The sequence below is a fragment of the Nansenia antarctica genome (genome assembly GCF_963989245.1).
Source record: "Nansenia antarctica genome assembly, chromosome: 9".
Classification (NCBI taxonomy): Eukaryota; Metazoa; Chordata; class Actinopteri; order Argentiniformes; family Microstomatidae; genus Nansenia; species Nansenia antarctica.
In genome coordinates, this window is record NC_137679.1 from 15,450,122 (window position 1) to 15,463,370 (window position 13,249).

The 13,249-nt window shown below is 45.0% G+C and overlaps 1 protein-coding gene across 1 annotated transcript; it reads right to left on the bottom strand.

The window, feature by feature from the left end:
* Window positions 1-283: 283 nt before the first annotated feature.
* On the bottom strand, window positions 284-10,584 carry pskh1 (protein serine kinase H1; the record flags this gene model as incomplete). The annotated part of the gene is made up of 3 exons (XM_080539365.1): window positions 284-601; window positions 8,773-9,249; window positions 10,084-10,584. 3 exons carry the CDS (start codon window positions 10,582-10,584, stop codon window positions 284-286), a joined length of 1,296 nt encoding a protein of 431 aa, XP_080395491.1.
* Window positions 10,585-13,249: the final 2,665 nt, after the last annotated feature.

The following is a 13,249-nucleotide window of genomic DNA, read 5'->3' on the forward strand; positions in this document are numbered from 1 at the left end:
GATTGGTCGATTCAGTTCAGCCTCGTCGCCTAGGGAACGCTCAGCTCGGCCCCTGTTAGCCAGTAGTACTGTAGCCGCCGCCGGTAGTCACGGCAACCTAACCCCCCCCCCCCCCCCCCCCCCGGTTACTACAACAACAGTGGCCCCCGGGGTAACGGTAACCTCGCTAACACCTCAGATCAGCCGTTCCTCGTCGATCAACCCAACGCCGTCGCTAACCGCGGTAACCTCGACCCCGGTCGGCGCGGTAACGCTAACCCCCCCCCCCTCCTCCTCCTCCTCCTCAGCCGTTGTACTGCTGCTGGTAGCGGCGGTTCAGCTCTCGTAGCTCCTCCTGCCTGGCCCGGCGCGCCCGGTTGGACTTGGTGCTGCGGCTGCTGCGGGTGGACTGGGCCGACTTGGTGCTGTGGCAGCGGGAGGAGGCGCGCTTCAGCAGGTTCTGGGAGATGCTGCGCTGCAGGTTCTTCAGCGAGGAGGCGGCGGCCATGGTGACCACCCAGGGGTGCTTCAGGGCCTGGGCCGCCGTCAGGCGGGAGGCGGGGTCCACCGCCAACACACGCTGGATGAAGTCCTTGGCCAAGTTGGACACGCTGGGCCACGGCTGTGGAGCGGGGGGGTGGGGGGGAGAGGGGGGGGTAAGAGAGAGGTGGGTTTGTTATCTCTTAATATGTTTTTTTTAATGATTACATTAGATTAGATTAGATTAGATTAGATTCAAGTTTAATGTCTGAGTACAATACAATGAAATGCAGTTTAGCATCCAACCAGAAGTGCAAATAGTGATATAAGGGCACGATATAACGATAGAACAAGAGGTAGTGATGGGTAATATACATTATGTGCAGAGGTAGTATTGTAAACATCAGTTTAGTTTAGAGGTATACAGTTATGGGCTATGTACAGTTATGAGCTATTTAAGCATTAAGGAACGAGAAGCCATGGTATATCTATTATACATATATATATATTTCACAAAAGAAAGAGAAGACAAACTTTTAATTAATGTATTTTAAAACTATGTTTTATTGTTCAGTGTATTCATCCGCTGAACAGTTGTTTATCGGTTGCTAAGCAACTTCGATAACGGTAATATATAAAAACGCAGAGGTATATGAAAAGATGTGTCAACATTCCATTTAGCCGTGCGTATATCATGGATATAGATAGATAGATAGACTTTATTTGTCATTGTTACAGTACAGGTACCAAACAACGAAATTTAGGAGGGGAGGCTCCCCTGGTGTTTAGGAAAGGAAAAAGAAACACATTTTGGAAAAAGCATAGATGCATAAAATCACAAGAAGGTAAGGAGCTGGTTTACATCAATAGAGGCTATGTACACAATCCACTGTACTATACTGCACAGATAGTCAACTAGGGTTGTCATATTTCACAAGAAAGTATTTTTTCACATTATTTTAAAGTGTCACAGTTTGCAGGCTTGAAAATGTACATGTTTGTGCCTCAGCACTAGCTGAGCACTAATATCGGCACGGCTGGACCGCAAACTGACCAATAGAGACAATGGACCGGATCTATCCCGTTGTATAAATACAGTTGTGGGCTATGTACAGTGAGGTACTTTATGTACAGTATCTAATGTGCAGGAGTATAAAGTGTTTATGTTAAATTTGCACCAGATAAGCCCAGCTGGATACGTTATTGCAAAGTGATTTAACCCCTAACGGGCTGGTTAAAATGGCTTGAAAATGAAAGCATAATCATGACGTGCCAGATATAATGTGACAGAGCTAAAGGTCAGTGCCTTTCTAATATATTTAAAATTGGCTAGGCTAAACTAATACCCAGATATTTAAAATACGGCACAACACTAATATTTTGACCCGAGATTGTCATATTCGAGACAATGTTAGATTGTCTTTTAGTGATAAACATCCCTACACTTTTATTTACATGAAGTTGAAGGCAGGAATGGTTTATGGGGCTTTTCCACTAGAGGGCTGACCCGGGTCAGCCCGGGCTGGCCTGCTTCTATGGCGCTTTTCCATTTGTCGGCCTGGGTCGGGTCGGGTCGGGTCGCTTCTTTAGCTACCCATCGAGGGCAGGAACCTTTTTTGAGACCCGGAACCTTTTTGCCAGGCTGCGTGTGATGTGTGACGCTGCACACCGTTGATTGGTCAATGGAAATCGTCATCCCATGTTCATAGATTTCTTCGCTAACCGCCATTTTTAAATACCACATTCGCTCTTGGAAAATGTCACTACAGTTTCTGTAATAGCTTATTAATAAAGATTAGAAAAATTATGCTGACCATCGTATTATCTTAGTTTAATGTCATTTCAATGCATCAACTTTTATTTACAACAAGCCACGATGGAATTTCCTCCGCCACCATGCAGATTTCTCAACCAAAAAAAAAAAAAAAAGATTTAGGCCGCTTTTCAGACCTTCACAGCGCTAGACACACCCACAAGCGCGAAGCGACGCGCTTGCAAAACTGTTTTGTGATTGGTCGAATACATCTAGGTAGGCTGCGTCTAGTCTACAAACTACTTCAGGTAGCAACACTGCATCAGCACGACGGTGGGTTATTGCATTCTATGGTTCGTGTTCTTATACCAGTGCTCAGTATACAAGTATTTTAAATGAACATTCGTAATGTAGTCTGATGTTCATGGTCAACTAAATCAGGCTATTTTGTGAAACAATTATGTTTCCGCTACCTTAGAACTACTTAAAGTAATTGCCAGAAATGTTAGCTAGCAATGTTAGCTAGCTATGTGTTCATAAATTCCTGGTTCCATTTTCAGATGAGTTTGTTAAAGTATTTCAAACGAAAAGTACCAGAAGATGAGGAAGACGGTCAGGTAACCACACATAGTGAAAAATATGATGATAAATACGATGTAATAATTATGATGAGACGGTATGATATGGCACGTGTGTGGTGGTCTTGCGGCCTGTCTCGTTCCAGCGAGTCAACTCGTATACATTGTGCGCTCTGCGCTGCGGGCTAAAGGGCTCTGCACACAGCGTGCGATGCAATTTCTGTTGTATGTTCTCATAGACTTCCATTCAAACTTCAAAATGGAACGTTGACGGCGACGCGCAACAGAAATCGCACGCTGTGTGCAGAGCCCTTAACGATCTTGTAACTTCGCAAACAATAGCAGCATTTAAAATGTTTTTTAAAAAAGTTTAGTTTATGTTCAACTGGAAAAGGTAGTGAGCACAGAATTTCGTGTTTTGAATCTGCTAAAATTGCCTTTTAAAAAAGCCTGGAGCAGGAGAGAAGAGTGGAGCAGCAGAGAAAAGAGTAGCAGGAGAGAAGGGTGGAGGAGAGAAGAGTGGAGCAGCAGAGAAGAGTGGAGCAGCAGAGAAGAGTGGAGGAGAGAAGAGTGGAGCAGCAGAGAAGAGTGGAGGAGAGAAGAGTGGAGGAGAGAAGAGTGGAGCAGCAGAGAAGAGTGGAGCAGCAGAGAAGCAGGGAGACAAAGGAAAACACAGACTCTCAGGCTGGGACCCTAAATGGGCAGAGAACAGGAAGTTCCCATGGCTGTACAACAGTGACCGTGGTGAGTATACTATTTACACCATATCATGCACTTCAGAATATTTCAGTGCAATATGACCAATAATGCCAATTTACTCTGTCCTTACAGGAATGTTTTGCCGCTTATGTCGGCTACATAAACAGACCCCAAAGGGAGGACCAGCAGGAGCCAATCGGCCATTTATAGAGACAGGCAGCCAACAATATAGGCTTGATCAATTGGACAGGCATGCGAGGACAGACCACCACAAACAAAGTGTGAAGTGTCATGCTTCAGTGGCACACGGTAAACTTTCTTCTTTAGATATAGGAAGCTATTTTAATTGATAAAGGACTATCAGGTATAACCAGCTTTTGTTGCAATAACCATTTGTACCTGCTTTGTATAGGTTCTTCAGTTGTGACTGCATTCAACCCAGTCATCAATTTAGAGCATGAGGCCATCATTGGGGGGTTTAAATGCCTCTATCACCTCACCAAGCGAGAGCATGCACACCACACCAATTATCCTGCTCTCCTTGAACTTGAGAGCTATCCTGCTCTCCTTGAACTTGCTCAACTTGAACTTGAGTTGCTGGGGTGTGACTACTTCAAAAAGCTGAAGGTAAACAATGATCATGCTTGCTATGTTGTTCTTGTTCTTGTTCGTTGTTCTTGTTCTTGTTCGCAAATTATCTTCAAAATGTAATATTCCAACTATAATCAAATGTATTTTTAGATAGGGAAACAGACCACCTACCGGTCCCATGTCATCATAGATGAAATGTTGGAGATTTTGGCTAAAGTGGTCATGGAGCCAATCCTCCAAAACATCCACTCGTCCTTGGCTATTGGGCTGGAGGTGGATGAGAGCACAGACGTCTCTGTGCAGAAGCAGCTGGATATACACATCAGGTACTATTCAAATCAAAGTACACTGATTGTGTCTGAGTAATACATATATTGTATTGTTGAGGATGTCTTTTTGTGCTTTTCAGATATATGGACAATGAAGGCCAGCTCCACAGCCAGTTCCTCGATCTGGTGTCAGTGCCTGACGGAAAGGCAGCTACTATAGTGGCTGCCATAAAGGATGTGCTGCACAAAAACAAGGTTCCAACCGAAAGGTTATTTGGATTGGGAACAGATGGAGCTGCTGTAATGACCGGTATGAGACACAACATGAGCAAGTGGAATTACTGTAAATGGGTTTTTATTTTTACTGCATGTTTTAGTTGCTCAGACACTGACCATGAAATGGTATCTGCATGTCTTGATTCGATTATATTTATTTTCCTGTAACAGGGCGGGTGAATGGTGTGGCCAAGCAGCTGCAGGACGACTTCCCCTGGATGCTGCCAGTGGCGTGTGCTGCCCATCGCCTCGCCCTGGCATGTAGGGATGCCTCATCTGCGGTCCCCTACATGGCTACCTTCAGGGACCACTTGCAGCAGCTCCATCTATACTTTCATAACAGCGCCAACAGAACGGCCGTTATGAAAGCTGCAGCACAGACCTTGGGCCTCACTGACTTAAAAATGAAGGTGAGATCACAGAAAAACATAATAAAATACTTTTAACTTTTAACAGTAATGTTGGCCATGATTGTGTACTTCAGATGCACTTCCTGTGTTCTGAATGTCTTCTCTCATGACGGAAATATGTTTCAGCAAGTGAAGGACACACGCTGGCTGTCCCAGCACCTGGCAGTAATGACTTTGCAGCGGAACCTCAGTGCAGTCCTGGGTGCCTTGGCTGATGAGACAGAGTACCATAAGTGCCCAATAGCCAAGGGCCTGTATGGGTTCTGCTGCACCTACCGCTTCGTTGCAGCGGTCTATCTGCAGGCGGATGTTCTGCCACATCTGGCTCGGCTGTCCAAGATGTTCCAGAAAGAAAATGTCAACTTCTTGGCCATCAAAGAGCAGGTATTTCCTAAAGGCAAATCACTTTTAACATGTTGCTCTAGAACTCAATAGAACTAATCATAGCCTTACTGGAAAAAAATTAAGCCTGGCCCTTGTGTGACTACCTTTATGAGGTCCCAGTGACGATGGCGTGCCTGAGGACCATCAGAGATGCAGGAGATGCACAGCCCCCTGGCTCATTCTTGGCCCAGCTCAATAATGAGCTTGATAACCCTGCAGGATTAGGGGCGTTTAATATCACCCATGAGGAGGAGAGGGAGAGGAGACGCAGAGGCCAGCTGGAGCAGACTAGGGAGGCGCTCTGGTCCCGGTTCAGGACGCAGGTACATTTGTTTTGGATGTTACATGTTGATCTAGTCTAGTACTATAAGTGTTAATCTAGTAAGTACTATAATAAGTCTGAGGAAATTAAACAAAATACCAGATAGGCACTAAGGTAGCCATCCCAGTTGTGTTTTGGAGGAAACAACATGAATGTCTTCATTGCAAAACCACTAAAGCTATCCAAACTCCAAAGCTATCCAAACTTGCAGTCTTCCACTAGTATTGTATGTTTATCCTCTATACAGGGCATTTCTGTAAAAGACTCCCAGCACTCAAACTAGTCTGTAATTTGTGCCATGTTTAGGTAATGGAGCCCTATCTGGATGGCCTCCAGGATAGCCTGGACAGAAGGTTCCAGAACCTGGACATCATGGGGGCATTTCATGTTCTGGGACCCCAAGCAGCCAAGGAGGATGATGCCGTCAACATTGCACATCTTACCTCCCTGTCTGCAAAATTCCTGCAGCAGTCTGGAGGAAATGTACCGGTACTGCAAGAATGGCCTTCTTATAAGCAGCATGTGCTGATTGGAGCATTCCAGGTAAAATCTGAAAGTCACAATTAATAGTTCTGCAGAAAGATAATTGAGGACCCCAGAATAATGTTGTCTCACTGTGTTATGTGTTTCAGAACATGGACCAGCTCACTATGATGGGTAAACTGTCATCCCAGCACGATGAATGGGGACAGCTCTACCCATGTCTGAGTCAGCTGGCTGCCATTGCCCTCACAGTTCCCATCTCCAGTGTGAACTGTGAGAGGGACTTTTCCACAATGAATAGGGTAATTTACTAAGTAATCTAAATCTGATATTGTTTGATTTCTCTCACCTTCCCACATACCACTTATCTTATTTTTGTCATTGTTTCTATTTGCAGGTGAAGACTGACCTGAGAAACAGACTGCAGGGGGACCATCTGGCCGCCTGCATGATACTGAGCATCAACGGGCCGCCAATAACCGAGTTCCCTTATGACAGAGCCTTAGAGGTCTTCTTCGAAAAGAAAAGAAAAATAAAGTGCTCTCAGCCAGGCTGCACACTTTGCCACTAAGGCCCCCCCCCTCCAAAAAAAGCATGACCCTCCCCTGTTTTTCCACCTAAGAAAAATCCACCTCTACCAGAAAACTGCATTACTTACTTTACTCATGTACAATTATTGTGATTATGTACCTTGCTGCAATGCTAATGTTGAAAACATTAGGACACAGGAATTGCACACTACCTGACTACTTGAGAAATACCTGAACACTTTCATTTTCATCTTGTTGAACTTTGCACAGCATGTTACACTATTGATTGCACTTTAATTCTGCTGTAGTGCGACTACCATCACTTATCACTTTATTCCTTATCATTACTTAATTTACTTATTTACTTGTGATTATTGTGATGATGGTATTGTTGTGATTATGTACCTTGCTGCAAAGCTAATGTTGAAGAACCACAGCCAAAGATTTGTATTGTGTACTGTAAAATAAATTCAGATTCTGATTCAAGATTTTTTTGTATCATTAAAATAATAATAGTTACAACAACCATAAAGCCTCCATAATGATAATGAAAAGAAGGGGAGACGATTTTTTTATTGACAACGGAATTACATGCTGGAAAAACATGCAGACACAGACAATAAGAGAGAAGTACAGGAAAACATTTTATTTTTTTGGGCCATCCTCGAGTTTTGGCTGAAATTACGTCGTTGTTTTGAGCGCGCGTGCGCGTTTTATGCGCGTGCGCGCGAAAGTTCACCCGCTGCTGCTCGCAGCACCGCGCAGCACCGCAGCACCTCGCAGCACCGCGCCTGCTGGTTGACGACTCCCATTGACAGCGGGGGGAGAGAAAGGTTTTACCAGGGAATTCGCTCCGCGCTGTGTCGACCGTGATAGGAGTGTCGTATCGACACCATTCAAATGGTTTCGGATTCCCTGTCCTCTCCCCTATCCGGACACGTTTGAATTGTTATACTAACCCACGGTAAACCGAAGTTATTAACCCGCAAAGGGTGCCTCCGGTAGCCAGGCAGTAGCCATCTCATATGCTCATACAGTTCAAAGCAGACAAGTGAAGGCAGTGGTTTTAAGGGTTCAAAAAACATGACTTTATTATGTGTACATAGCTTCCTCTCTCTCTTTCTCTTTCTCTCCAAAAAACCACGGTTAATAATATACCACATGCCGAGGAAAAAGTATACGATAGCTTCAAGTTCCTCCATGTCGCTATTGTTGTGGCTGTGTTGTGTCTCGTGAAAATATACGTCACCACCATGGCGCGCTTTTATGACGCGTAACTCCGCCTACTATCTCCTACTCCTACTCGTTCCTGGTCTGTTGTGTATAGTGGAAAAGCGCCAATATCCAGAACTGTTCAAAAGCGTGCCGAAGCGAACTGAGCCGAGCCGTGCCGTGCCGGTCAATGGAAAAGCGCCATTAGTGACCTGATCCATAGCTGAGTTTGGCAGCAAGTCAGGATCTGATTTAATAACAACATGTCATAATCAGTATTCTCCAGCAGAGGGCAGTAGGGGGCAGAGTCTGAGTAGCCATTAGAATGGGCTCCTCCTGTATAGAAGACAATACCTGAAGTGCATGTGGTGGAATTCTCAAAGTAAACGTGACATTGAAGTATATGAAGACCAGGTTTGGGTTGGATTTGCATGACTGTATGTTGAATGTGTGTTAAGTGTATGTTGAGTGTGTGTTGAGTGTATGTTGAGTGTGTGTTGAGTGTATGTTGAGTGTGTGTTGAGTGTATGTTGAGTGTGTGTTGAGTGTATGTTGCTGATTAAATGTTATTTTGTTATCACCAATCGTTCCGAACCTCTGACCTTGAATAACAATCAGATGGGCGTAGTGTGTAGGGCGTAGTGTGTAGGACGTAGTGTGTAGGGTGTAGGACGTAGCGTGTAGTGCGTAGCGTGTAGGGCGTAGTGTGTAGGACGTAGTGTGTAGTGCGTAGCGTGTAGTGCGTAGGGCGTAGTGCGTCGTGTGTAGGGCGTGGTGCGTAGTGTGTAGTGTGTAGGGCGTCTCACCTCTCCAGAGAAGCTGTACTTCCCCTTCAGTATCTGCCGGTACAGTCTCATGCGGTTGTCGTCCTCGAAGGGCATTGTCCCGCTGAGCAGGATGTAGCAGATGACGCCCAGCGCCCACATGTCCACAGCATTGCTGTAGGGCTTCCTCACCAGGATCTCGGGGGCGATGTACTCCGGCGTGCCGCAGGTGGTCTTCATCAGGCACTCGTCCCCCTTCTTGCGTGTGCTCGCCAGGCCGAAGTCGGTGATGATGATCTTGGCGTCGGGGCCCGGGTGGTAGTAGAGGAGGTTCTCGGGCTTCAGGTCGCGGTGCGTGATGCCCAGCGTGTGCAGGTAGCGGACGCCGTCCAGCACCATCTGCAGGACGCGCGTGGCGTCGCGCTCGGTGAAGGAGCCGCGGGCGATGATGCGGTCGAACAGCTCGCCGCCCGTGGCCAGCTCCATCACCATGTACACGCGCTCCGCCGTCTCGAACACCTGGGGAGGCACGCACACAGGCACGCACACGCAGACACACACGCACACACCATACACACACGCACACACACCATACACACATGCAGCATTAGAAGATCAGTAGAGAAGAGACCTGACCAGCACCATTCTATATGACCCCTGACCCTACATTTATGCTAGTGATTTAACCCCCCTATCCTCATCTCTTTTCTACGTATCTATCTACGTATCTATACATCTATCTATCTATCTATCTACTGTATCTATCTATCTATCTATCCATCTGTGTATCTATCTATCTATCTATCTATCTACGTATCTATGCATCTATCTATCTATCTATCCACGTATTTATACATCTATCTATCTATGTATCTATGTATCTATCTATCTATCTATCTATCTTAGGTCATAGGTCAACTTCTGATCAACTTCAAAAAGTAAAATATAAATGGATAAAATAAATATATATGCTTCAGTTACATTTTGTTCATAAGAATGTCTTTCCAATATCTTTTTTCATTTTTGTTCATAAGAATTATCATTCCAATAATTGTGGCACACAATGTTAGAATTATTTCTTGATGACAGATATTTTTTTTCTCTGAATAAATTTACTTCAATGAAAAGTTTGGATGTTTCTCTTTTTTTTCAGTATGACATTAAGCTTATTCTCTATAACCCTTTTTACTCATCTTTACCAGGGGTGCCAATAATTGTGGAGGGCAATGTATCTATCTTCTCTCCTGCCTGCCTGCCTGTCTGTCTGCGTGCCTGCCTGTCATGTTGTTGTTGTTGTTGTTGTTGTGTTGTTGTTGTTGTTGTGTTGTTGTTTTTGTTGTCATTGTTGTTTACCTCCATCAGCTGGATGATGTTGGTGTGTCTGACGCGTCGCAGCACGCAGAGCTCAGACTCACACACCTCGCGTCCCTCTCTGTAGCGCGTCTCGATCATCTTGATGGCGTAGGGCTGCCGGGTGCTCTTGTGCTCCACCCTCACCACCCTGCTGAAGCTGCCTCTGCCAATCAGAGCCTTGATGTCGTACTTGGCTGTGACGCGCGGGTCAAACTTGGCGCGGTACTTGGCCACCTTGTTCCTGCTGCCGCGCGGGTCCGACGCCGAGGGCTCCGCTGATTGGTCCTTCTCTGCGGCTGGGGGTGTGGCCTGGGTGGCGTGGGGGGAGGCGGAGCCTCCCTGCTTGGCCCCGCCTCCGTCAGCGCGGATGAAGTGTCTGTAGACGTCACTGTGGTTCTGGTTCTGGGTCTGGGTCTGGGGCGGGCCTGCCGTCTTGACCAGGTCCAGGTGCACGTCCGCGGACGGGGCCTCTGGGACGACCTTGCTGGTCCTGCAGCCCATCACCACTGGAGGCCCGGCCCAACCCACGGCCACACCCTCATCTCATACACCCCAGAACCAGACCAGACCCAGACCAGACCAGACCAGACCCAGACCAGACCCAGACCAGACCAGACCAGACCCAGACCAGACCAGACCAGGACCAGACCAGACCAGACCAGACCAGGACCAGACCAGTACCAGGCCTCTGGGACAACACAACACTAGTCCAGGACTTCACCTCAGAGCGCTGAACCAGGCCCAGCTGAACTGAGCTGAACCGAGTGTTAGCGGGCTGGTCCGGTTATCCGTCCAGCATCGCTGCAGTACCAGTACCAGCTCTGGGACGGGCCATGTGGGAGGTGAAGAGGCGACCAGCCAGCAGTGTGTGTGGGGGGAGAGGAGGCGACCAGCCAGCAGTATGTGTGGGGACCAATCTGAAAGACATTTCAAAGATTAGACATCATCTATCATCACTGTTCAATAGGAAGTTTGACACTAATAGTAAAGCTGAAAGGTTAAGATCAACCTGTGTGGTTTTTTTCAGACCAATAGCTCATATCGTGTACCAGCGACTGGAGAGAAGTAATAACATAACTATACTATGTAACAACATAACTAAGTAACAACATAATTATACTATGTAACAACATAACTGTACTATGTAACAACATAACTATGTAACAACATAACTGTACTATGTAACAACATAACTGTACTATGTAACAACATAACTATGTAACAACATAACTGTACTATGTAACAACATAACTATACTATGTAACAACATAACTATGTAACAACATAACTGTACTATGTAACAACATAACTATACTATGTAACAACATAACTTTACTATGTAACAACATAACTGTACTATGTAACAACATAACTGTACTATGTAACAACATAACTGTGTAACAACATAACTGTACTATGTAACAACATAACTATGTAACAACATAACTGTACTATCATGTAACTAACAACATAACTGTACTATGTAACAACATAACTGTACTATGTAACAACATAACTGTACTATGTAACAACATAACTGTGTAACAACATAACTATGTAACAACATAACTGTACTATGTAACAACATAACTATGTAACATAACTGTACTATGTAACAACATAACTATGTAACAACATAACTGTGTAACAACATAACTATGTAACAACATAACTGTGTAACAACATAACTATACTATGTAACAACATAACTATGTAACAACATAACTGTACTATGTAACAACATAACTGTACTATGTAACAACATAACTGTACTATGTAACAACATAACTGTACTATGTAGCAACATAACTGTACTATGTAACAACATAACTGTACTATGTAACATAACTGTACTATGTAACAACATAACTGTACTATGTAACAACATAACTGTACTATGTAGCAACATAACTGTACTATGTAACAACATAACTATGTAACAACATAACTGTGTAACAACATAACTATGTAACAACATAACTGTGTAACAACATAACTATGTAACAACATAACTGTACTATGTAACAACATAACTATGTAACAACATAACTGTACTATGTAACAACATCTAAGTAACAACATAACTGTACTATGTAACAACATCTAAGTAACAACATAACTGTACTATGTAACAACATAACTGTACTGTGTAACAACATATCGATACTTTCTAACAAAACACAAACATGGAACCAAACTCTGAAAAACACCCGAAACTTGGTGCGCTGCTGTAACACTGCAGATTCATCCAGCTGTCTGTCAACACGTCTCACAGCTCCACTCAAGCCTGTTTTTCTTTCAGCCTTAAAACGATCAAACTACCAATTAGCGACCAATAGTAACTCGTTTTGTTCTTAAACCCACAATTGTGCAACAGAAGGGCCAGCCAGGGGAGACAGCAGGACAAGTCCAGGCCGTTTCAGAGGACGACCATCTCCACTACCGCTCAATAAGACCCACCACCCACCCGTGTTCCTCCCGGACAGTCACCCCACCCTGACCCCCACCACCTCGGACAGTCAAACTCTGGTTAACTTTGGTCAGAAAAAAAGTTTCAAACTAACACCAGATCTCACCTTCAATCCAAGTCAGCGAGCTAAAGGAGCTAGTAGCTACATACTCCTCCTCCTCTCCTCTCCTCCTCTCCTGCTCTCCTCTCCTCTCTCAGCTGTTCGCTCCATTTTTGGGGGACTTTTCGGGACTTTTTAAAACTTTAATCCAGGAGTTTGAACCATCGCGATCTGCCTCCTCCGGGTCTGATAACACCGCTAGTCCGGTGGTGATGGTCCGGTACACGGTTAGACAGACCGATCCGGCAGACAGAGCCGTGTCTCTGGGACAGAGAGGGGGAGGAAACGGTGTTTTTTTGACTGGGACGAACTTCTCCCGACGAACAACTAACGACCTCCTCGGTCTGTCTCGACCCCAGAATACGTCGTGAGATCACTTCCTGGATACGGAGAGAAAGTTCCTTACCAACACATGAATCTGTTCCTTCAAAAACAACAAAACCTAAGTGCAAAAATACTGTAACTTGGACTCAAATAGCGATTTCGCACATCAAAATATCAACGCGAGCTTTTATTGACCTTGGAAATTGGACACTGTCATTCATTGAACGGCACAGGTTAAGCTTCATTATCACCGTGAACCTGAGCTGGTCCCT